Source organism: Drosophila teissieri, chromosome 4, assembly GCF_016746235.2.
Source record: "Drosophila teissieri strain GT53w chromosome 4, Prin_Dtei_1.1, whole genome shotgun sequence".
Lineage (NCBI taxonomy): Eukaryota > Metazoa > Arthropoda > Insecta > Diptera > Drosophilidae > Drosophila > Drosophila teissieri.
Window position 1 is genome coordinate 288,511 of NC_053033.1, and position 27,092 is coordinate 315,602.

General features: G+C 34.2%; 2 protein-coding genes and 2 long non-coding RNA genes across 7 annotated transcripts in view; 2 read left to right on the top strand and 2 right to left on the bottom strand.

Moving 5' to 3' along the window:
* LOC122622857 overlaps positions 1 to 4,834 on the top strand; it is a 37,560-nt gene extending 32,726 nt beyond the window's left edge. The window contains exon 4 of the long non-coding RNA XR_006326346.1: positions 3,552 to 4,834. This is a non-coding gene — a long non-coding RNA (uncharacterized LOC122622857). The remainder of the gene's footprint in view (positions 1 to 3,551) is intronic.
* Positions 1,831 to 11,559, bottom strand: LOC122622853 (ATP-binding cassette sub-family D member). 4 transcript variants are annotated; one of them, XM_043801450.1, is made up of 9 exons: positions 11,290 to 11,559; positions 7,205 to 7,875; positions 7,051 to 7,149; positions 6,855 to 6,994; positions 6,621 to 6,793; positions 4,994 to 5,856; positions 4,846 to 4,935; positions 2,167 to 2,292; positions 1,831 to 2,106 (listed from the first exon to the last, which is right to left on the bottom strand). In XM_043801450.1, the coding sequence occupies exons 2-9, from the start codon at positions 7,804 to 7,806 to the stop codon at positions 2,007 to 2,009; spliced, it is 2,193 nt and encodes a 730-aa protein (XP_043657385.1). In that variant the 5' UTR covers positions 7,807 to 7,875; positions 11,290 to 11,559; the 3' UTR covers positions 1,831 to 2,006. The 4 variants fall into 4 exon arrangements, with proteins under 4 accessions (XP_043657385.1, XP_043657386.1, XP_043657384.1 ...); XM_043801451.1 differs by lacking the exon at positions 11,290 to 11,559 and adding an exon at positions 11,098 to 11,254; XM_043801449.1 differs by lacking the exon at positions 11,290 to 11,559 and adding an exon at positions 9,379 to 9,627.
* On the top strand, positions 9,928 to 11,100 carry LOC122622856. The gene is made up of 2 exons (XR_006326344.1): positions 9,928 to 10,161; positions 10,663 to 11,100. It is a non-coding gene; the product is annotated as an uncharacterized LOC122622856 (long non-coding RNA).
* A 2,656-nt stretch (positions 11,560 to 14,215) lies between the features above and the next one.
* Positions 14,216 to 24,905, bottom strand: LOC122622869. Its single transcript, XM_043801491.1, has 5 exons — positions 24,717 to 24,905; positions 21,381 to 21,560; positions 20,726 to 21,317; positions 19,065 to 19,285; positions 14,216 to 19,007 (listed from the first exon to the last, which is right to left on the bottom strand). The coding sequence occupies exons 2-5, from the start codon at positions 21,439 to 21,441 to the stop codon at positions 15,448 to 15,450; spliced, it is 4,434 nt and encodes a 1,477-aa protein (XP_043657426.1). The 5' UTR covers positions 21,442 to 21,560; positions 24,717 to 24,905; the 3' UTR covers positions 14,216 to 15,447.
* Positions 24,906 to 27,092: the final 2,187 nt, after the last annotated feature.

Consider the following 27,092-nt stretch of genomic DNA (forward strand, 5'->3'; position numbering starts at 1 on the left):
GAGTCTGTTACATTAATATATATATATTATATTATATTTAAGCTAAATTAAATATTTTCTAAGAGCTAGGCCGGAGGTCGGCAGCAGTGATTAGAATAGATCCAGCGCTGTGGACAGATTGCTGACCGTGTACTTTTGCATATTTGCATAAGCCGCAAAGAGACTACAGTTCCCCTATGATGATTTTCGCCTGTTTCGATGTTCGTACGATATGCATACGTTGAAATGTTAATTAAGCACTAGTTATGTTTCTATCTATATAGTGACATATTCACATATCTAGAACTGTTCAAATATATAAGAATATGTTGAGTGTGCACGCAATGTAAACAATCCACATCCGGAGCAAGCGATGCCGCTCTCCCTAAGCGGCACTCTAACTCTTCAATTATTGTATGCAATCATTATGCCAAGCGGGCGATCTCAAATGGGCAGCACAAGAAAGATTTTTGTCACTAAAATGTAGTCTTAAGCTGAGATCAAAGAAGTAAAGTTCACGTCTTTATATTTTTTCAAGTTTTTGTATTCTTAGCGTTGTCCTTAGTCAACTGACGGGACATTATTTCGACTCATAAGGCACAAACCATATACTATATATACTCATTTCACTCCGGTAATCGTAATTTGGTTTCGAATTCGATTTGGGCCAAATCTTACGATTTCGTTTTTAGGTGCTCTGTTTTTCGCAACATTTTTTCTATCGGAATGTTTAGTTTTGCATTGCTTCTTGCTGCTCAAACACCTGTTTTATTTTTTTTGTCAAAATCAAACAACGTGAAACATGCCTTTTATATTTGCATTTGCTTGTTTTGAAGCCAGGAGAAGGCAGAAATTGGATGGCTTGAGAAAATCTAGAGCTGCTACCTTTTTCACAGTTTTAATTCCGATTTTCGCTATTACTTTTTTACTGCACTTTGACTATTTAAGTAATTAAATCAAATAGCATTATTTACAAGCAACACTATTGGCCCTATTTTTAATTAATTAATGAATTCTTTTTTATTTTATAAGTATCTGTACCAGCCTGCTTCTTTCCACGAACAGTATGGCAACCTTCGCGATAGCTTTTGGCGACGTACTTATCGACCCCTTACCAAGTCGTAAATTCTTGTTGCCAACATTTTGTTTGTCAAATATGAGGTGGGGTCAGAAATAATTTTTTTATAAAATAACTAAGTGGCAGAATGATTTTGTAGTGATGTGGAATAAACATCAATAGACCACTGATTAAACTATTTTGTTCCCTAGGTAAATAAGATCGGATTTGATATAAAAAAGGCATTTACTTATCTTTTCGGCCAGACAAAAGTGCAAATCGAAAACTTCTTACGATTTTGAAAACCGGAGCACCATTTTTTCGATTTCAAATCGAATTACGAATTCGATTACCGGAGCAGGCCTGATTATTTTTTTGGGTGTTTTCAGATCCACACTATGCGGAACACTCCAACGAAAAGTTTATGTAGCCAACGTTTATCTACATAAGTCGATAATCTTATTGCATCCTAATACTTCCTCATCTCGACAGATTTTAACTAAAGTAAAACACGCTGCGACACAAACAAGTTTTTTTAAATATACCTTTTACTTCAAATAACTGTAATTACAAAAAAGTTATTTATGACGTTATAAAGTCGAGGATTAATTTCTTAATTAAATATTAAAAGGTGATGTGACACAATCCTGTTTTTTACCCTTTCGATTGATATTGATATATTTTTATATAACCATGTTTTATTAACACCCGCCCCTTCTCTGTCCGGCTCTATTTAAACATATATACCCGTCGTTGTTCAATTCAAATAATTTTTAGAAGTAAAATAAAAGAAGTTTAAATTATTAGATGGACGTATATGTAATTAGGATTTTGAAAGTCTGACGCTTATAAATCAAAAGACTGTATTCCTTTACTCTTGTGCCTACGATCTTGATAAGTACGATTTTGGAAAAACTGCAAGGGTATATAAGCTCCGGTTTGCCGAAATGAGCTAAGCATTTAGAATGTACTACGATATAAATTGATCTTTTTGTTCTTCATCTCCATTCATTTTTCTAAACTGCCAGCTTCCCAGGCCGTCAAACTCCAATATATGTGTGTGATATTTCCTAAAATAGTACAAATTATATTACATTTAGGGAACTTTTTATAATATAGAGTCATCTTACCATAAAGTAGGCCTGTGGGTTATGGTTAACAAAGTAATTCCCATTCCTTTAGCAATTTCATAAATCGAGCTTTCAACATCTATAGATACCGCACTCGTGCATTCATCTAGAAGGGCATACCGCGGTCTAACGGGAAAAATGTTGTGTTCAATTGAGTTTTTTCCAACTTATAACGTAATGGTTGGTTAACCTAATATTTTTATTAACTTTTCCGACAATTTTTTCTTAAAGTGGCAGAGGGTATTATAGATAATCGGAAAGAACTGTCTAAGAAACATAGAAGCATGAACCGTCAAAAGTTCAGAACATATAAAGCTACACATTTTACCATTTATTCATTATAACCATTACTCGTAGATACCAGATTCGTTGAAAAGTATGTAACAGGCAGAAGAACGCTGTTCCGACCATATAAAGTCTATATATTCTTGATCAGGATCAATAGCTGAGTCGATCTGGTCATGTCCGTCTGTCTGTCCGTCCGTATGAACGTCGAGATCTCAGATTCAGCAGGCAGACTCCAGTAACATAGACGCAGCGCAAGTTTGTCGATTCATGTTGCCACGCCCATTCTAAAGGCCACAGGCCGGCCAAAACTGCCACGCCCACACTTTTGAAAAATGTTTTAATCATTTTTTTATTAGTCTTCTAAATTTACAGCGATTTGCACAAAAAACTTTTTGCCACGCTCACTATTCGCTCAAAACTGCCGCGCCCACACTTTTTAAAAATGTTTTGATATTTTTTCATTAGTCTTGTTAATTTCTTTCGATTTGCAGAAAAACTTTTTGCCACGCCCACTCTAACACCCACAAACCTCCCAATGTTGCCATGCCCACACGTTTGAAAAATGGTTTGATATTTTTTCATTATTGTATTAGTCTTGTAATTTTTTATCGATTTGACAAAAAACTTTTTGACACGCCCACTCTAACACGCCACCACGTTTGAAAAATGTTTTGATATTTTTTCATTATTGTATTAGTCTTGTAACTTTTTATCGATTTGACAAAAAACTTTTTGTCACGCCCACTCTAACGCACCATCAAAAACTGTCAGTGTGAAAATTTCTCGTTTACACTTCCACTAACTGAGTAACGGGTATTAGATAGTCGGGTAACTCGGCTATAGCGTTCTATAATGTTTTTTTTTTTTTATTTTTCTTTCCGTTTATCGTAGAGTAAAAGGTAATACTTTGTAGAGGGCGGTTCGTTTCCATGTTCGTCTGCCCATTAGTATGTCTGTCTAAATATCACAGAAGCTAAGAGCTAATGATACTTAGCAATTCAATTCTAGTGAAAGATTATGTAAAAAGCCCTCTAAAACGGATATAATTTCATACGCACCATTTAAATAATGTTTTCATTCTTTTATTACCCTTGCAGATAGAAGATTCCAACAGCGAGGGAGACATTTGAACCCATAGTATATATTCTTTTTCAATATCAACTATGTCAGTATATATTCAGTATATACTGTCTTAGTTGAATAAAACTGGATAAAACTTTGCAAGTCTTCTTCCTATTATATATCATATTATATTTAATTTTTGTCAAACCTACATTAGTTGTTTTTGATCAAGAAATGTTTTGATTCGGTATAAAAATGGTTTTCGACTATATATAATTTTGGATTTAATTTGATAAGCATCGGACGACTATATCACCATACGAACACTCGGAGCACACGGAAAAGGAATAGATAATTATAGGAAAGAAATCGGAGCTCATTGTTTTCGAGTTTCGAGTGTTAAAGAGTTCTTATTCGGTATTAGTTACTGCAAAGGAGTATAAGCTTTGGCTTGCCGTTGGTAGTTTATCTCTTGTTTTTCTATATTTTAATAAAAAAATTTAATTTAATAAAAATTTTTTTTTGACCACGCCCACTTTAATGCCTAAAACCTAGGTGGAGTGTAGGGTCTAGAAAGTAAATATTTATATTGCGGTTAAAATATAGTTGAATAAACAAAAATGTTCATTTCAATTTTCAACATAACTTTAGAAGCAATAAATTAATGAAGACCTTATTGCAGTCAGTTTCGTCACAGAGTTGCAATAAATGAAACCGCCAATAGGCGAAAGTGTGAAATTTCAAAATCAGTCGATATTTTAACTATTATCAATAATTAATAATATCTTTGTCTCTCTTACAACCCACTGACTAAAGAGTATGTGATGGTAGAGGGTCTCGCTTATAGCGTTCTCCCTCCTTTTTTAAGAGAATCAATCAATAAAATAATATATGAGAGTAAAAGTAAAAAACTAATAAAAAAAAGACTTTTAAATAAGGTTGACCTGCGCAGATATTGTTAAAACCGGGCAGCTGGTGTAACTAACAGAAAAACCTACAACGAAATATACTACAACTTTGTTAAAAAATGTTATTTTCAAAAGATATTATTATTGGTCTCATTGAAATGCAGTAGTAGTAAGAGCGCTTTGTGCGCGTTATAGTAGGCGTGGCAATATTCTGAAACTTATGCTGCGTCTTAACTTTCTAGATGCAATAGTTTCTGAGATCCTTATTTTTATAAGGACAGACGGATCAACGGACAGATGGTCATGTCAACTCGGCTATAATACTTAATAGGCAACCTTCTACCTGTTACATAAAATAACGATACCATATTACATAACGAATACAAACGAATACGTGACGAAAAAATAAATTCATTCATACTTATGGTAAAACAAGCGAGCTATCGCCATACGTTGTTTTTCGCCACCGGATAAAATATCCTTCCAATCACGAACAACGTCGAAGCTATCCCTGAAAATAAAGATAAAATTAAACGTTCCTTTCATATAATTAACTAAATATTATTTACCGTTGAGCAATGTGCTGAAGACTGACCATTTTCAAAATGGATCTTAGCTCGTTCTCAGTTATATGCTTGCGTTTCATATCTTCCCGCGTGTCAGGGTATATAATTTGATCGCATAGGCTCCCGATTGACATGTATGGGCGTTGTGGAATGTAAAACATACATGGGACGTCTTTCACAGGCCTTGGTATTTGCAATTCCCCTGCGTATATAGGCCAAAGTCCACTTAGTATTCTAAACAAGCTCGATTTTCCGCATCCATTCGGACCAGTTATTAACAAATGCACACCAGGTTCTATGCACAATGTAAGTTTTGGTACAACTATATCACAGTTGGGTGTCACCACTGGCACTGCACGAAGGCTTATCGACATATTTTCGGGATCATCTGAATAGATTATGCGACCCTTTGCTATTGGTTTGCCATTACGAAACTCAATAATACCGTTCGACAGATTTAATTCCATTACACTTGTCTTGCAATAAACTCCGAGGGCAGTTTCCTCAAACACATCCATCATACCAGCCACCCTAAATGTGTAGCCAGCAAGCGACACGATTTCTTTGTAAGAAGACATCAATCGCTCAATAGCATCTGCTGCGGAAATTAGTAAATTTCTAGCAGTAGTTAAATATTGAGTGCGTTCGCTAACTCGCGATTCCGTAATGACCGTGTTGCGAACGGTTTCAAGTCCTACATCACTTCCTGTCAAAATCGGAAGTGATACCATAATCATTCCAGTACCCGACCAAACATATTTCATAAAAAATTGTTCAAGCATTATAAACCAAAGTTTTTGGTTAAAAATTGTAGTCATTTGATTTACAAGGCGGTTGTATGCCTGCCGTAGCTGCTGCATCTCCACCTAAAAGATACAAATAAAAAATTTATTTACATATGTATATTTGTATACAAACTAGTCTCTGTTTTAACAGTATTGGAAAGAACTTTTTTAAGAGTTTTCCATTTCCATGTATGTATATCTACGCAAGCCTATCTCTGAAACTTTTTGTTTCAAGGCTAAAAGTTAACAGCCTAGTGGCAACATCGAAACTTGTTAAAAATGTTATAAACCCTTAGTGTAAACAAGTATACTATGTTCGTTGAAAAGTATGTAACAGGTATATGGACATTTTTTCGACCCTTGAAGTATATGTATTCTTGATCAGGATCACTTGCCGATCGATGTAACCATGTCCGTTTGGACAATCTGTCTGTCTGTCCGTCTGTATGAACGTCGCGGAAACTATTACAGCTAGATAAACACACACAAACCGCCCGGATATCCCACGCTTATCATTTCTTTTCAAGTACATATATGTATAAATTGGGTAATACTAATATCGAATTACTCGCGACTCTTTAGTGTCTTGGTTAATGTTTAGCCACATTTATTAAAGGACTCCAGTGATCGCAATCCAAAAAATAGTTACTTTATAAGTACGTTAACGCTTAGCTGTTCCGATTTCCTTAAACTTTTCAACGAAAAGTTTTTAAGTATCAGGTATAACTATTTTATATGCTATTATTTTATTACTTTTAGATTGAAATTATTTTATGAAATTTTACATTTACATGTACATAAGCAATTTAAACTTTGTTCTAGGGTGTAGAGAAGGGTAAACTCACCTTATGACCTCCGTAAAAGGCAATTTCTTCCGCATTTGTTATTATGCGGGAGTGTATGTGCCTTAGATACCCGTATCTATTTGCCTCTTCCGATACCAGCTGTCCAAACTTCGGTGAAACTATTCTTAATATATGGGCTGTTAGGGCAATAACACCGATTGATAAAGCTGGTCCTGAATATTGGAATAAAGTAGTCAGATATGCATATAAAATAAATAAAATAAATGAATTAACCAGTTATTATGTTAGCTTTCATTTTTCTAGACGATCTCATTAGTGCCAAGCCAATAAGCATCAGATCGAAGCATGGTTTAGTCAGGCTACTATACAAATGAGCTATAGAATTTGCGAACACAGAAATATCTTCCGTAAGTCTATAAGAAAAATAACCTTATTAAATGTTGTATTGCTTTTGAATTATTAAAATTACCTGTGATCCGCGTTTTCAATGCGTCCATCCAAATTTGATACTCTGTAGTAGTTTTGGTTTTTAAAATAGAGCCGATATGAGTGACGCACAAGCCGAGTTCTAAATCAAAAATGTAATCTTTACGTTATCTTAAGTAGTCAAATGTTGTATTTACCGGAACGCCAGAGACAGTTTACTTTCGAGAAACCGTATCATGGAATTAACAAACGTAGCAGGAATAGCAATTCCGAACCATTTGAGCAACACTAGGCCAAATTGCTTAATATCTTTTCGAACTATAAATTTAACAAGAGCCCCCTCCAATGCGGCAACATAAATACTAAGAAACGTTCGAGAAATCAAGCAAAAAGTATGAATGCTTAGTAATCCTGTTTCATAGCAGAAGGCCTGAGGAATCATTATTTTTGCCAACATTTTTAAATGTTTTAAAAACTCCTTATTTAGTCCAGGCTCAACAAAATTATTTGTAGTTTTTTTTTTAAGCTGCTGTGCAACCAATAACTTTTCGGCCTCTGCAAGCTGGAAATCCTCTTCAGCGCTATCTATTTTCGTTGGTGAAAGTTTGCCATTAGTTTTTCCTTTTTGGGCCCTTACACTAGACGAAGTGTGCACGTTTTTAACGTAAGGAATGGTAACCTTAATGGTAAGTGCTAGTATAGCACTAGTTACAATAGCATAGCTAAAAGCGTGTTTTGTAATCCCACTATGTTCACATTTTTCTGCAATCCGGTCAACATATTTGGATAATACACTCATTGTAGAAAGTCTATTTTTTCTTTGACGTTTGGATAAATCGTTGGTCAAAACAGTTTATGGAAAATCGGTCTGAAAAATTATATAAAATATTTTAAATTAGACAAAGCTAAGATAGAAAATAATCATATTTCGATATAAAATATATTTTCGTAATACTGTAAAAACAATTTAATTTTTTTTCCAATTTTGTTTTTTGCTATATTAATAAATTAGCAATAAAATTATAAAGTACCAAAAATTAATAAATATTATGGGGGAGACAGCTTTTGTTTTGGCATAGATTTTAATGTTAATATGTAAAGGCTTTAGGATCTGGTTAAACAACTTACTTATTACACAAACTAGCTCGTAAATATAAAAATGTAAGCCGTAATTTCTTGTGCTTAATTTAAAATGAAAAAAAACACTTAAATATTTTGGAGGCCACAAAAATACGGTCCGTATTCGGCACGCTCTTATATTAAACTAGTTAATCAGGCTTTTAAATTCATATTCTTAATAGAAACACGTAGAAATTGATAAGTTCCCAAAACCTTTGATAAGAACCACTTGTTGCCATTACGGATATCTAAAAATACCCGTCATAGCAAGATTTAAAAAATGTATTATTTTTATAAGTTAAAAATTTATTAATACCAGCAATTTAATAAATATTCAAAAATTCTTATCGGCGAATATTTTTTTAAACATAGCTAGGCCAACTATTAAATAAAAACTAAACGACACATAATACCCCTTTTAATCTAAAGCGGTTTAAACGGATTAGATAAGTATTAAAGTCATGTATATTGCACATTGTACCGTCACAAGGAAATAGAAAAAAAATTAATTATTTGCGGCAATAGTTGGCTAAGAAATGTTTTTAAATATAATATAAAGTAAAAGTGTACAAGTAACCAAAAAAACATTACAAAATATATAATATTTTATGTATTATAATATTATATGTATATATCATAACATAATATAATATTATATATCATAATATAATATAATATGATATATGTATATATTATAAACCATTATATATTTCCGTAATTTTTCCATTAATTATATATTTATTTAACTAAGTTATTGATATTATATATATATTTCACTAAGTTATCGATCAATCCTATAGTATATTAAACAAATTCCGATTTTTATAAGTACTGTACATTATAAACCATTATATATTTCCGTAATTTGTCCATTAATTATATATTTATTTAACTAAGTTATTGATATTATATACATATTTCACTAAGTTATCGATCAATCCTATAGTATATTAAACAAATTCCGATTTTTATAAGTACTGTACACAAAAACTGGAAAGTAGGATAACTTAATATGAAAAACAACGATTTTTAATTAATATCTTTTTTTCATAGTTGTCCGATCCGAATCGATATGAATCATTTGCAATATACTACACTGTTACACCTAAATAGAGGCGTTGAGAATGTGGAGCATAAAGTTACATACATTTTAACGAGTCTAATTTACTCTACCAGAAAGGTACTAAGAATCTAATGAAATATGGGACTTATCAAAAATCTGGCATTTAAGATCACGCAAGTGAATACTTACGAGATACCCGATGACAAGAAGATTACATTTGCAGGACGAAGTTTTTAATCCACACTAAAGTGGCAAGGGACCAAACAGACTTGAAAAAGCCAGGAAGCAAATCAGTTTCCTCAAATGGAAATTCCCAATTGTGCTTGGACAAACCAGGAAATGGTGGAAGTTGAATTAGAAATCAAACCAGAAAATTATATTTTGCGCAGTACAGATTACATTAATAAAAATAAAAATTATATATATAAAATTAAATTAATAAAAATTAAATTAAAATAAATAAATTAAATAAAAATAATTAAGAATTCGAAACAGTAATTGTACAATTCTCTATTTATATATGTATTTATATGGATTGCCGTAAAATGTTCTTTTCGAAGGTATAACAAGTATATAACAAATAAATTCTTATAGCACAATAAGAGGAAATGAAAATAACTAAAACGGAAATCACTTTTAAAAAGAAAAATATGTTAATAAATTTAATGAAATGTGTTTGAACAAATATTTTTCTAATAAGTCAAAACATGTAAAGTAAAGCACCTTTGATAACTTACTGATTAATTCAAACCAACACTGCTAAAATAAAACACCTAATGTACAAAGAATAATGATAAGTAAGCGGAAGAGGACTTTGAAACTACGTTATCGTTTTATTGACTGTAACTATGAGCTGAGTCCATAACAATTCATATTCTCCAAACAATACCAGACGGCAGTCCACGTAGTGACGATGAGAACTGAGAGTGTGGTGTGCAAAGAGCTCAATTTATATCTTCATCATCAAAAATGGTAAAAGAGAGAAACTAACATTTTAAAAACCAAGACAAAATGGTTTATTTCAAAATTACAGTTTTTGTTCCTTTCTTATTTTGTCGATATTTATTAAATATTGATCTCAGCAAAATTACGTATACATGTCTTTGAAAAGTAATCAATGTACGTTTGTATAAAACTATAAATTATAGTTAAAGTCCGGCTTTATCTTTACTTGTACGTTTCAGTGATTTTTCAAAAATGGTCATATTGATTTGTTTTTCATTGTAGACCTTGAGATAACAAACTCCACGGATTTCACACATATTAGTATTAACAATCATGATATTCCTCTATTTTTTATTACATCCGTAAAATTTCATTAGTTGGATTACAAAATGGTAAACTAAAAAACTAAAATAGTAACTAAATTGAATCTTTAAAAAATGTCAAGAAATATATTAGTATTTGTTAATTTTAGAATAGTAGAGGGTTTAATGCATTAATGAAAAAAAATTAATAAAGCATCCTAACTAGTCGTTCCAGTGGTTCAAAGTACCATCGAGCAGCACACAGGCCGATATAGTGCACTGACAATTAATGATGTTGCAGTTCTTTTGACTAGCTTATTTAACGGTCGAGATGCATACATATGAACCCAACGCAGCGCATACGATTGAAGCAGTTATCGTTGTTACGAGCAAAGGAATAATGGATAATTTATAATATTTTAATTTAAAAGTTGTCAATTAATTTTTGTTAAAAATACTGCAGCTAGTGCACTTCAATTCTTTCCAAAATTTTTCATTTTATATGTAAGTATGTATATGTGTACTTTATGCACAGTATACAGAAAATTTGTACATATAAATACTTGATTTCTAGGTTTGTATGTGTACAGAAGTATAATGCAGAATTGGATTTCGTAAATCAATATTGTTTCCCTAAAGATCAATAAAAATATATACATACAGACATCTACTAGCACATTTTGTTCGAAAAACTCCGTTGCAGTTCAGTTGCATATCTGCTTTAAGACAATGCTGATTAACGATTCGTACTAATACAAAAACCCGTAAAGAATCTAATATTATGACCGAACTACACAAGAGCTTAAAGCTTTTTGTTTTAAGTAGAAATATGTACATATCCATATGTACGTACACACTTAGTATGTTTGCTGCTTTGATCGTTTTGTACCATTTAAGATACATTAAACGTCAATACTGGGTGGAAAACTAAGTGAAACAGCCGTACTTCTTATTATAAGTACATACAAACATATGTACATCTTGACATTAATTGTCCAAATGATTGTCCACAGCATTTTAATACGTTTATACGATAGTTCAATAATTGGTATATTAAAAGTAATTGATCGACAAGTCATTAGTTGCGAAAAGCAAGTTTCGTAGTTTCAGATTATGCATATATTAAAGAAGCATATTAAGTGCCGTCACGATCTATTCCAAATAATATTTTGTTGTAGTGCAATATGTGTGAAGATAGCGTCGAATGCTGAGGAACTTTTATGGAACGGTAAAATTTCAAATACGGGGCTAATTTTATTTACTTTTAAAAGGAAACAAGAATGAACGCTATAGTTTAGTCCCCCGCCTATCAGATACCCGTTACTTAGCTTGTCGAAGTACAAACGAAAACTTTCAGGCAAATAAATAGATATTGGTAAAAACAATATAAAACAAGAGAGAACGGTATAGTCGAGTTCCCCGACTATCTGATACCCGTTACTCAGCTATTCGAAGTGTGAAGGAGAGTCTTTAGCACATACAGTTTTTGGCGGTTTTGTGGGCGTTAGAGTGGGCGTGGCAAAAAGTTTTTTGGCAAATCGATAGAAATTTACAAGACTAATACAAAAATGAAAAAATATCGAAACATTTGTCAAAAGTGTGGACGTGGCAGTTTTGGGCGGTTTGTGGGCGTTAGAGAGGGCGTGGCAAAAAGATTTTTGGCAAATCGATAGAAATTTACTAGACTAATACAAAAATGAAAAAATATCAAAACATTTTTTAAAAGTGTGGGCGTGGCAGCTTTGGGCGGTTTGTGGCCGTTAGAGTGGTCGTGGCAACATGAATCGACAAACTTGCGCTGCGTCTATGTCTCTGGAGTCTGTATGCTAAGTCTCAACTTTCTACCTTTTGTAGTTCCTGAGATCTCGACGTTCATACGGACGGACAGACAGACGGACAGACAGACGGACAGACAGACGGATAGACAGACGGACAGACAGGCGGACGGACAGACGGACATGGCCAGATCGACTCGGCTACTGATCCTGATCAAGAATATATATACTTTATATGGTCGGAAACACTTCCTTCTGCCTGTTACATACTTTTCAACGAATCTAGTATACCCTTTTACTCTACGAGTAACTGGTATAATTAAATGGGCGTTAGAGTGAACGTGGCAACATGTTTTTTTGCAAATCAATAGAAATTTACTAGTCTAATGAGATATTAACACAAAGTTTTTAGAAGTATGGGCGTGGCAACATTAGAAAACAAACATGCGCTGCGTTTATGTCTTTGGCTTTAAAATTACCTAAGATCTCTTCATTCGGACAGACAAACATGGCGAACATATGTATATACATATATGTATATGCTGTATAAAATCGGAAACGCATCCTTCTGTTACACATTTTTCCACGAATCTATTATACTCGTTTACACTACGAGGTGTACAAAATATCTAGCGGCTATGTAGCTTTGTACCTATTTCATAAGACCACCAATTTTACAACGCACATTCTAACAGCTATATATTAAACAACAGAGAACACTATAGTCGAGTTCCCGGACTATCTGATACCCGTTACTCGGCTATTGGAAGTACGAAGGAGAGTCTTCAACACTGACAGTTTTTGAAGGTTTGTGGGCTTTAGAGTGGGCGTGTAATAAAGTTTTTTGGCATATCGATAGAAATTTACAAGACTAATACAAAAATGGGAAACTACCAAAATATTTTTCAAAAGTGTGGGCGTGGCAGTTTTGGGCGGTTTGTGGGCGTGGCAACATGAATCGACAAACTTGCGATGCGTCTATGTCTCTGGAGTCTTTATGCTTAATATCAACTTTCTAGCTTTCCTGTTCCTGAGATCTCGACGTTCATACGGAAGGACAGACGGACATGGCCAGATCGACTCGGCTATTGATCCTGATCAAGAATATATATACTTTATATGGTCGGAAACGCTTCCTTCTGCCTGTTAAACACTTTTTAACGAATCTAGTATACCCTTTTACTCTATGTATAGAGTATAAATATACAAAAGCTAATTTTTTATCACTACCTTAATCTTTTTGAATGTTTTGATATATGGCGCTATATATACATATATGCATAGCTATGAAAATTTAATAACGTTTTTTTGCTGAAGCAGATAATGAAATTATAAAAAAACAAGAGAGAACGCTATAGTCAAGGTCTCCGACTATCTGATACCCGTTACTCAGCTAGTGTAAGTGCGAAGGAGAGTCTTCAACACTGACAGTTTTTGGCGGTTTGTGGGCGTTAGAGTGGGCGTGGCAAAAAGTTTTTTGGCAAATCGATAGAAATTTACAAGTCTAATACAAAAATGAAAAAATATTAAAACATTTTTCAAAAGTATGGGCGTGGCAGCTTTATGCGGTTTGTGGGCGTTAGAGTGAGCGTGGCAACATGAATTAACAAACTTGCGCTGCGTCTATGTCTCTGGAGTCTGTATGTTTAATCTCAACTTTCTAGCTTTTGTGGTTCCTGAGATCTCGACGTTCATACGGACAGACGGACATGGCCAGATCGACTCGGCTACTGATCCTGATCAAGAATATATATACTTTATATGGTCGGAAACGCTTCCTTCTGGCTGTTACATACTTTTCAACGAATCTAGTATACCCTTTTACTCTACGAGTAACGGGTATAATTACACGATCTTCAGAACAGGTTTATTCCAACTCACTTTCCTGCATAATACTGGTCAAAATATCCATAAAGGTAAATTAACCTAAGATAATAATAAACATCCAAATAATTACTTACTTATAATTCCATACCTTTCTACTAAATGATAATTCAATTTATGTAAATGCTGTATTTAATATTTATTTTTGCTTGGCTAGCTTATTTAAGGTAATTACATTCAAGAACATGCATACATGTTGCGTCTTTTTCAATGTGTACAAAGTTTATGTATAATTATAATTCGGAAATATTGTTCGTAAATACTTATAATTTTATTAATATTAAGAGAAATTAATATTACATATAGATATAAAAATATTTACAGTTTATCTCTAATATTAATATTTTATGTATGGCTTCCTAACATGACAGTTTGACGGTGCTGCATTGAAATAGTAAAATTATAATCTTACAATTGTATGATTAATTATAATTATTTTTAAGAATCCATTTATTTTTGAAGATTTTAACAATAGAAAATGCAAAAGCCTTAACTAATCAGTACTATGTAATTAACGTTTAATTGTAACAGGCTTCTTACTTATGTCAAACGAATAGAAATTTGTATAAGTAAATCTTTTAATTTTGGAAAGCCAATAAATATGAATTTAAGGTTTAAAAACTTATTTTGCAATATTATGTACGTCGGCCTTTAAAAATACTTAGTGTATATGAAAACTAATAATCCTTGAATTTTAGTGTTAAGTGACAAAATTGAATTTTTTTCCGTTTTTGTTATTGTCCCATACATATGCGCACAAAATTATTTATTTTCATTGTACGAAAAGGCTTCGCAAAAATACATCTAAAAAGATTTAATTTTTCATTTTATTTTCCTGTATTAATCGCAACGGATACTTAAAATAAACATAATCAGTATGTGAAATTAATTTTATTATTTGTTTACACGGAGAAATGCTGTGACATATTTATGAAGTATTTTTAAATATTATATACATATTTACTAGGTAAATAATAAATGGTTGCGGACGAAATATACATTTATGAAAGCTTTTTAAATAAAAAAAACATAAATCTAATGGGAAAACGAAAGGCTTTTTAGTATGCAGACAGTTAAGCATTTAACTTTTTAAAATTAAATGTTAAATTAGATTTTAGAGTAAGCATTAAATAATTATTTACCAAGTGATAGGTTGGTATACTGAAAATTCGCATATATATAGATTATATTTTGTTTTGTTATATATATATATCACAAGTTTGAAGATAGTTGAAAGTGTCTATTTTACTACTTATTGACAATCAACACTGCGCTTGATTGATAGTGAGTTATAAAAACAAGATAGTTATTGTAATGACATGCAAAGCTATGTATCTGGGAAGTATAGAATCTTAGCAATCGATGCCATTTACAGTCGCACTGCAACTTTTAAGACGAAGAGATGAAAGAGCAGTCCTTTCGGAACCTATATTGCTTCCGTCTTGAACAGTATTTTGAACGTCAATAGGCCTAAATCGTACAAAACCTTGGTCTGCTACAAGCATACTATCGGAAGCACTGGATGTCGTGCATGAATTTGAAGATGCAGACGCCACCGAAGCTGATGAAGTCGTACATAACTCCGAACGTTGCTTTCCTTTATTTGAAATATGTAATTGTGCGCGAGAACTTGAATTTTTTGTTGCTGCTGCACCGACAAGTGATGATGTTTTTCCATTGATAGATATAGAATTAGATGCCGTATCTTCAGCAGGAATAATAGAACCGTGATCGTTGTTTATCAAGTTTGTACACTCTACATTAGTTCCCGATGTAATGTCGTCTTCTTCATCGTCTTCCTCCTCGGAATTGTGATCATAAGGTAGCTTTTGTAAATGGTTCTCCCTTATGGGCTTTCTTTTAAACAGTTCAGTTCCAGTTTCCAATGACCTTAAGTTCGAATTACGTGCACTTGTTCTCTGGTAGTAACGTGGTCTATCCTTATCTGGTATTCCTAACGTCTGCGCTCCATTGGCGACTATTCGTGGAGTATCAGCAGAAGCCATCGGTGACTCAAGGGTTTGACCCAAAGCACCACCATTGGCTATATTACTTAGAGTACCACTTTTGCAGACGCCGTTGAAATATCCGCGTTCAAATGAATTAAAACTTGCATATCGCCCTCCACCTCCCCCATTTGATGAAGAGCACGAATTAGCTGAATTCGAACTTCGGCGCTCATGAGTCTTGCTTTCAAAGAAATGCCGTTCAAGTGCACCGTTAATCTTTTTTTCGCGTCCATTTGAAATTTTTTGTCGGTCTTGAATACACTCACTATTGGACTGAACACTGTGAACAGATTTTTCCTTAAACACCGGTCGCTCAAAGATGTTAAATTCATATGGCTTGTTTTCCTGCTCTAGTGGTTCAGAATAACAATTGTTTTGCAACAATTCGACTTGCTGCTGCGAAGTCCCAGAACTTGAGTTAGAACAAACTCCATTTTGTTCGTAAAAATCTCTTCGATTTTGTTCAGTGGTTGCAATGGCGGTACTGTGCAAACTGAAATTTGGATTTTCGTAATGATCAGGAACAGCGTCTGTCATATAGTCCGTACTCATATACGTCGGATGCTCATGGAAACGCATTTGATGCAATTGATGTTGTTGGTTGTAGTTTTGAGAAGCTTGACCATTTAAAGTACTTCCAATTGACCCCGTATCATATGGCCTCTGGTACATAGGCTCCTGTAGCTGATATTCACAGGGACGACCGTTTGAAGTTGCAGCTGTTGTTGGTCCCATAGAATTCAGAGCGTAACTATCGTCGTAAATAAGTTTCCCTGTCCGCATTGTGTAGGTATGAAGATTTGTATTTGCATTGCAAATAGCTGGGTAGTCAGTTTCAAAATGCTCCTGACTTGAGCTTGATGTACACGGAAGAAAAAAATTTGTCACATTTGAGTTGTGCGTGCCTGTGCCGTTTCCAACATGTTTTTCTCTAATGGCATTGTTAGGTGTACCACCATCTTGGCCATAAGCACTCACGCCTGGACCAATCATTCGAACATCGCCAGCAACAGCGCTTAAAGAATCGTGCCCGACACTTGTCTTTAGTCCAACTACCCAGGATATTAACGTAATTATAGCTATCTCTATGAGACGCAGAGAGAACTGATATCCCCATTGCAGCCAGTCGACATCGACAATACTGGTTTGACGAGATAAAATATATATAGCTCCGAATATCTGAAGGGCTGCCAGTAGTACAAACAAAAGAGCTGTTGCAATCGTAATGTGGATAGCGTAAGACAAATTTTGATAACCATGTATATAGTTTTGAGATTTGCTGCGAAGAATGCGTTTTAAAATGCGGTATAAGTAAAGATATAGTAGCCCCAGGCTAAGGCATATAAAAATGTAAATTATCTGACATATTAAAGTCAATACCCGGGGCGGTGGTGGCAAAATTGCCGATGGAGGCATTGTAGCAGTAGTTTGGCCTTGTTGGTTATAAAGTTGCTGCCGACGAAAGTACTGTTGTTGCTGCTGTTGTTGAAAATATAAGTTATGATTTTTTAAGGTATAGGATTCAACGTAATGTAATGTAATGCAAAGTATAACGTGAACTCCGCAGCCCACAACAACTGTCAGCGGTCTTATCAAAGCAGAGTATCTATTGTTTTTGTGATTTAAGGCCTTAAGGAAGAGAAACAATATAAGAACAGAGAAAGCAACTGTTAGAAATGTGGAGGGTAGATTAAGCAAGAGCTCTGAAGTAAATAAATTAAAGCTCCCATGAACATTGTATGCATCAAAACAAAGAAAAGATATTCTCAATATGCATATCATTATCAGTATTAGATGAATGCACACAAAATATGCCTGTGCGAACAAATGAGTAAGCTTGTTATAGGTAAGCAGTTTGTAAAGCGAATATACAGATAAAATAGTAAAGAGTACAACTGACAGATAGATGTGAATATTCCAGGCCCATGTCCAAGTTGTGCGTACTGCAGCAGCTGCAGCTGCCCCAATAGCATTGTGGTCAGCTGTGCTCGTACCAAGCTCCCGTAAACCATTAGATGTCTTTCCTGTATGTCCGGGCTGACCCGCATTTGTGGTGGCGTATGAAAATGAAGTGGCTGATACATCTCCAATAGCAGCAGCTGCTGATGGCGTTGTCCCTGCAGTCTGATTAGCATTCTCATAATACTCCAACTGACCAGGCTGGTACTTGCTATGATTAATGTTAGGACTAACCACGGAAGGTACATCAGCATCTATATTTTCCTCGTTTGTTGTAGACTTTTCGATCAGTACAATTGGGGAAGAGGGAGGGTGCCGCATTGTAATAATGGGTCGCTGAGTTACCTGCTTCAACAAAACCTCTGGTATGTCGCCATTCTTTCCGTTTGATCCCAGAATACGTCTAATGTTAGGTAAAACTTCCTGTCTTTTATTTGGACCAATGGCATCCGGGTCATAGGACGTCTCTCCTTTTGCGCTACTGGCCTTTTCGTTTAAAAATTCTTCTCCACTAGTTCGTGCTGGTGTATTTAAAGCTTTTAAGCTTTTTCGTTCTGTTATGGATGTGTCCGACACTATTCCATGGGAGACATTTGTTTCGAGACGTAGCTTTGCATCCATGCCAAGCGGGGCGTAATTTAAGTTCGTCAGTTTATTGACAACGGCGTCGTTACTATTGCTTCCTAGGTCTGGTGGTCGAATTGGTATTCGGTCCTGGCTGGGCATCAAACTAGGCGGTGGGATAGGACGCCTATTCACTGCAAGCAGACCCTCGTTATTGGTACCACGTAAAGTTGGTTTGTCCGCAAATGGGTTTTGATATTCTGGAGGAAGTGGAGGTGTGAAAAAGGCCCGAGACGGCGGAGAATACGATGGAATATCACCAGGATACATTGGTATTGTTGGTGGTTGGGCTCCATTTATTTTTTTTACAAGGTTGGGAACTACAAAGATATCACATTAAAGAATAAAATTATTAGAAATAATTCGATCGTACTTACTCAACGGTATTGACGTGGAAGTATGCTGTACGACGTTCCTGTGACGATCCCTATCATGTGAATGGTGGCGGTTTGGATTTGGGTATGTCGGATTGTTATTACTTTTTAGTATATCAGCGTTGGGCGCGGATGTTGGCAATGCATGGTCCCTTTCCAAGTCTAGTTCATAATTTTTTGGACGACCACCGACGCCATGTTGTTGATGATGTGACGAGTGATATCTAAAAATAAATACAAAAAATAAAATGACATTATGATTAAACGTATTTTTTATATTGTAATATTATATATTAAATTAGTAAAGGACAATAAAGGACATGGCTAGAGACATAGAATTGTAGGTTCGGAAATGCTTTATTCTACCTGTTACATACTTTTCAACGAATCTAGTAATAGGTATCCAAAATTAAGATCTTAATTGGTGATAAAAAGTTAGTATCAATCGCTTTAAGAGCGGGAGAGAGTCTGAATAAGATAGTATGCTAAAGGTTATTATAGTCAGAACATAGGAGGCAAGCAACTCATGGTTATAGCACAGTGATATAAAACAAGAAAGAACGCTAGTCGAGTTCCCCGACTATCTGATACCCGATACTCAGCTAGTGAAAGTGCGAAGGAGTCTTCAGCACTGACAGTTTTTTACGGTTTGTGGGCGTGGCAAAATATTTTTTTTTGGCAAATTGATAGAAATTTACAAGACTAATACAAAAATGAAAATATATCAAAACTTTTTTCAAAAGTGTGGGCGTAGCAGCTTTGGGCGGTTTGTGGGCGTTAGAGTGGGCGTGGCAAAAATCGTTAGAAATTTACAAGACTAATACAAAAATTCAAATATCAAATCATTTTTCAAAATTGTGGGCGTGGCAGTTTTGGGCGTTAGAGTGGGCGTGGCAACAGACGCAGCGTAAGTTTGTCGATTCATGTTGCCACGCCCACTCTAACGCCCACAAACCGCCCAAAACTGCAACGCCCACACTTTTGAAAAAGGTTTTGATATTTTTTCATTTTTGTATTAGTCTTGTAAATTTCTATCGATATGCCAAAAAACTTTTTGCCACGCCCACTCCAACGCCCACAAACCGCCAAAAACTGCCAGTGCTGAAGACTCTTCTTCGCACTTCCACTAGCTGAGTAACGGATATCAGATAGTCGGGGAACTCGACTATAGCGTTCTCTCTTGTTTTGTTGTGAAATCATTGAACAACATTTCGCAAACATATTTTAGTCGTCGTGTCGATCTTTCGACGCAAAGAGAAAACTTGTCTGCAGTCACCAAGCTTTTTAATTGTTTATTAATACTTATTAGTATTAAAGTAAACAAGAAATCCTATAAATAAGAAATTGTTACAAAGTAACGAAAGTGAAGACGAAAAGTGAATTCAACCTCTGTAAATATGATTTTAACTTACTCGGCAAATTACAATAGAATATAAACGGAAGAACACATAAATACTTTAGCAACTTGTTTCTGACCTCGTTAGGGATTTTTTTGTTTGATCTAGTATTGTCTTTAACATCACGAAAACAAAATTGACAACAATACTCACTTTATACATAGAGACATTATTAGGTCTTTAAAATTCAACCCATCTTACGTTATCAATCGGAGCGAGACAATAAACACCAAGTGATAGGGTTTAGAAAACGTTTCAACGACTTACCTCTGTGTTGTTAAAAACGGTGTGGCTACAGTAGTTAGACCTAATGAATAACTTGTGTCTGGTATGCTTCGCTTTGTGGTTGAGGTTGTACCATATGCTACTTTTATGAGAACAGCTGCGACACTACGCTCAATATTATTTAATTTTTCCAAATAATCCTTTTGCACTATCGATGAGGTCCCGGAAATCATGTTGATTCCAGTGCTGTTGCCGAAGTTATGATTTCCATTGGACTTTTCTGACGAAATGGTCATGTTGCCCGTTGAGCTACCGTCCTCCAAAAATAATGACTTCGTCAAGGAAATATGGTGAATTGCAATTAAAAGTATAAATAAAAAATTGACATAACGTTGACGTGAATGCATTTTAGGGGGCAATATAGAGATAAATATGGAGCCCAAATATCTAGGCTTTAACCGCGTGATGTTGGAATTGCATTCAGTAAACGTTTTATGAGCACAAATCAGTATAGCAGCTGGTGCATTTACATCGTTTTTTAATACTGATATAGCGCTTGTATTGGTGGTTGAGATTTTAATACGATTTTCCTTTAAATTTCTATTAATTTCCTTGTTATAATCATGTTTGTAGCCTTAAAAAAAAGGTAAAAATCTTTTTAAGGTTATGGGCACAGTTATATATGTGTATCCCTTACCTGATGTAGATAAACTCTTCTTTTTCACATTTATTCGAAAGCTATGGTACGTTTCAGGCATGATATCGTATTCTATAATGTGAATCGGTGACTGTATCGGTGGCTAAGCTAATTAGGCCTTTAGCTCGATAGTGGATGCCGATTGTTACACCCAGTAAAACCGTTGCAGTTTGTGATAACCTAATTTAAGATAAATAAGTAATAGGTAAGCAGTATTTATATATTTATGTTATTTATTACAATTGTTGGTTAAAAAAACCTATTTTGCATTGACTAGTATTTTTTAAATTTATATACCCGTTACTCGTCGAGTAAAAGGGTATACTAGATTCGTTGAAAAGTATGTAACAGGCAGAAGGAAGCACTTTCGACCATATAAAGTATATATTTTCTTGATCAGGATCAATAGCCGAGTCGATCTGGCCATGTCCGTCTGTCTGTCCGTATGAACGTCGAGATCTCAGGAACTACAAAAGGTAGAAAGTTGACCAGAACTCGACTATAGCGTTCTTTCTTGTTGGTTTTTCAAATCACTGGAATCTGCTTTTAGATATAGTTCCCGAGATCTACCGTTCATAAGCATGGAAGGACAGACGGACATGGCCAGATCGGCTCTGCAAGTAGACCTGATGAAGAATACATATGTACATATACAACATATGAAACTTTAATAAAGTTGCTTGAGAACCAGGGCTGTTTCTGCAGTTCCACAATCATCACTGCTCAAAAATATTACAAAGACGGCTTCTACGCCAGCAGATCCAACTGCTTTGCCAATGTTCTTTGCAAACTGTCTCTAGTGCACGATCTCTCTTTAAAATTTAAAGTAATAAAAAGGTGAATATTGTTAGCTTAAACGACGTAAGGAAAAAAGTAATTTCAACAAAATGAAGTATTATTCCATGCCCAAAGGCATGAAAACCTTAGCTCATTGTCGAGAATCGAAAATCAGATGCCCGTTACTTAGCTAGTGGAAGTGCTTACGAGAAAGCTCAACATTCCTTTTGGCATATCGATAGGAATTAAAAACAAGAGAGAACGCTATAGTCGAATTCCCTGACTATCTGATACCCGTTACTCAGCTGGTGAAAGTGCGCAGGAGAGTCTTCAACAATCGGTTTGTTGGCTTTAAAGTGAACGTGGCAAAAAGTTTTTTGGCAAATCGATAGAACTTTACAAGACTAATGAAAAAATATCAAAACATTTTTCAAAAGTGTGGGCGTGACAGTTTTAGGCGGTTTGTGGGCGTTAGAGTGGTAATGAATCGACAAACTTGCGCTGCTTTTATGTCTTTGGAGTCTGCATGCTGAATCTCAACTTTCTAGCTTTTATAGTTTCTGAGATCTCGACGTTCATACGGACGGACATGGCCAGATCGACTCGGCTGTTGATTCTGGTCGGAAACGATTCCTTCTGCCTGTTACATACTTTTCAACGAATCTAGTATACTCTTTTACCTTACCAATAACGGGTATAAAAAGAGAGAACGCTATAGTCGAGTTCCCAGACTATCTGATACCTGTTACTCAGCTAGTGAAAGTGCGACACTGACAGTTTTTGGCGGTTTGTTGCCGTTAGAGTGGGCGTGGCAAAAAGTTTTTCTACAGATCGATCCAAATGTATATTACTAACAAAAAAATGAAGATTTGGGCGATTTTAAGGCGTTAGAGTGGGCGTTTTTTTTTCTAAATCGAGAGAAATTTACTAGACTAATAAAAAAATTAAAATATATCAAAAAAATTTTAAAAGTGTGGGTGTGGCAGTTTTGTGCGGTTTGTGGGCGTGGCAAAATGAATCTACAAACTATGTCTATGTCTCTGGAGTCTGTATGCTTAAATCTCTCAATTTCTAGCTTTTGTAGTTCCTGAGATCTCAGCGTTCATACGGACGGACGGACAGACGGACATGCCCAGATCGACTTGGCTATTGATCCTGATCAAGAATATATATTCTTTATATGGTCGGAAACGCTTCCTTCTGCCTGTTACATACATACTTTTCAACGAATCTAATATACCCTTTTACTCTACGAATAACGGGTATATAAATGTATTTAGCTCGAGAATTTTGTGTAGAAATTGGAAAAAAAAATAATAACATGAAAAACACAACACAAACGTGGCAGTTTTGAGCGGTTTGTGGGCGTGGCAATAGGAATAAACAAACTTGCGCTGCATCTGTCTTTGGAATCTGCATGCCTAACCTTAACTTAACTCACTAGCTTTTACATTTCCTGAGACCTCTACTTTCTTACGGACGGATAGGCAGAAGGACATTGCCAGATCGACTCTAATATATTTATACTTATACGATCGGAAACGCTTCCTTCTACCTGTTGCATAGTATTCAACAAATTGAATATACCCTTTTACTTTACGTGTAACGGGTATAAATATGGTTATATTTTATTGGGAATCCTAAAAACCTACTACAATAACTACAATAACACGGTTTAGTCCAAAGAAACGGAACAGTAAGGAAAGTAATGGATATCTTGATAAGCAGAGCCTTTTTCGGAGAGGCCCACGTCCTATCTTGCGGGTTCACTTGCGACAAGATTTTTGTACGAATCTTAGTGTTAGTATTTAAGAAAATGGTAAGAATTTGTAAATTTAATTTATTTATTTAAATAAAGTTTTTTGATCCCGAAAGCGTTGAGTTAGTGGAAATACCCCAATCATAGATAGACATAAAGGTAAAGGATGTTTGTTAGCAATTCGATCACGACTACAAAATATTTACTAAAAAATATTTAACATTAATTTAACATATTATAACAATTTTATTAATTACTCATTTATAATTAAATCAAAAGAGGGCCTATTTTCTTCATTTCTAGCTATCTCACAAATTAATTAAATATAAAAAATAAAACAAAGGTTTAGTTAAACATTTTTTAAAAGCTTATATATGCACCGTTTATTTATTTACGGTACGAATTATTTTGGGTATATAATCATATGTTCTTCCATTCTGTTTCTGGAAACGTTAATTTATAGTATTTATGTATAAACAGATACTAGGCAGATGTGCATCAAATGAAATAGATTGGATGGATAAAAACGGGAATGCCCCAGAAATCCATGATTTAAGACGAAAATGTGTAATCAACGTCTATCAATATAAGTTCTGTTCCAGCTGAATTTATATCCCGTTAATTTAACTCGGTCAATATAGTCCTAATATGTGTACACATATACACACGATGTAATATAAAGTTAAATACGTATAAATTTACTGTTATATATAATACCATAATTGACAAAAAAAATCCTTTATGCACTAGCGCAATACAACATATTGGCTTTATACTTAAAGATTAAATAGAATACGTACATGTATTTGGATGTGTACACATAAGTAATATATGTTTATATTCTTTGGGTATACATTTGGATTTAATATATCTTTAAGTAGGCCATTGGTATTAACACCACTCCTAAAAATTATCCACTATAAACACATTTTGTGAAATCATTGATAAAAACAACTCAGTTTATTATGACGTCTCGACTTTTCACTATATGAAACACACAACTACAAAATGGTGGATATTAATTCGATCAATAATCGGTAAAAACGATATATATGCTTATATCTTGTCCTGAAGTCCATGTAATATGATTATTTCTCTTACAGGGTATGCGCACTAATACGCTTTAGTTAAAGATTCCGATAGTATCGCAGTAACAACGTAGGAAAATATTCGTGACTTTATATAATGCAACATTCCATAGAATCAAGGTGTTTTACATATTGAATATGATTATTCCATAGGTAAAACACCTTGATTCTATGCTGATGCATGGCCAAATTTAATTCAATGTTTTAATATTAAAATGTTTGAATGTTTGTTTAACCTCCCTGTAAAGAGATTTCAGTGGAAATAGGTAACAAGAAAAGGTGTGTTAAGCACAATGTAAAAACATGCGATATTATATATAATATAATATTATATAAAAGTATAACAGTTAAATCTATATGACAGTTAACACTATTAGTGACAGTTTCTTGATTCAGGCAGGTTTAGACAGAATTGGCAAATGGTGCACTAAAATAATACCGCCTTTATATAAAAATGCAATAAATGCTTGTCGACAATTGTTTTTTCTTACTCCACAAATAATGAAGTTTTGTCCTCGTTAGATCAGATTTTGTACCTGGGAGTTCGTATTGATGGAAAATTCCGGTTTTCTGCGCACTGGTCCATACCTGCTCTATGCGTTCGTCAGCGCATAATATAAATATTGTAGTAAGAACTCTTCGCACCTTAGTCACATTTAATAAAACAACTGTCAGGATTATTTTTAGGCAAAATGAACACATTTTAATGTTTTTGTTCTTGTGTATTCCAGTCTGATGTGGAATTATTCCGGAACAAGTTCTTTATAACTCTTTTCGAGTGTAAGGTTTTTCACAAGTAGGAAAAGCTTCAGGATGCATTCCCTAATAAGGCTTCTGGATGTTTTCCGAAACAAGTACTCCAGAATATTAATATTACGATACTTTCGTAAACGTTACTCAGGATTGTTTATGGAAATTTTCGAAATTAATTATTCGGAAAATTTCTAATGAGTGTACTCCAAGTTAATAAATTTCAGTATCAGTAACTTTTTTGACTTAACCTGGTAGAGGAAAGCAAACATCTGTAAAATATAGATAACATACATATAGAAGTATTGAGACTTTTTAATGCTATTAATTAAAAAAAAATGAAGTTGACAAGAAAATAAAACAAACATTAATAATGTGCTACTTACTTGCAAAAAACAAACCCAAGTCTGAACGCCATTGGTGAATCTGTAAGGCATTAGAAAACACTGACGATCTTGATTGTTCAAAACTGAAAGACCAATTAAACAGAAACCCAATAAAACTACAAAAGCTTCACACCGATTGTTTAAAATGTGCTTGCCTTTCTTACGAATGGCGATCAACCATATGGCGTCATATTATGTAAGAAAACATAAACGTACACACATTTCAAAAAAATATTTTAAATAGATGTACATACATATGTGTTTTCGATTTTGAGTAGTTTGAGTACATATAAATGTATGTTAAAAAACGTATTTTAATATTCAAAAATATAATAAGAGGACATTGTGCGATAAATATATAATTAAAAAAGATGCTAGTATATTTGCGGAATCTGTGTGTGGACAAAACAGAATTATGAGCAACCGGCAAACTTCGGGCTTATTATTTTCTTCAACATATTCAAAAGAGTACTTCTAAATGCATTATAGTAGAGTACCATAGGAAGACTTCTATCCAACGCGTTTAGCAATTTTCCTTTTTGTGGAAAAAAGAAACGGTTTCGTTGTTCTGTGGAAAAATATGCACTCTTTAATACTTATTTTCCTCTTCATGTTCCCAAAATATTAAATATTTCAGAAAGGACTATGGTAAATACAGGATACAAATATACAAGAGAACGTATATTTAGTTAACTAGGAATAGGACTTCCCATATTTGACATATTTTACTTTACGAAGGTTAACCAGCTGCATAAAAGCAACTGCAAATTGACGACGGAACAGACTGGACGCCAAGAACGAAGGTTTAAAAAACATACTTATGCACTTCTTCGATATTGACCTTCTCTTCCAAGAAAAGCGTTTTAACATGGTGTTAAAGAAGTTGACTATATTTTGCTTTTAAATTTTTCATATTAATATAATATATAATTTTGAACTGTATCCATCTTTA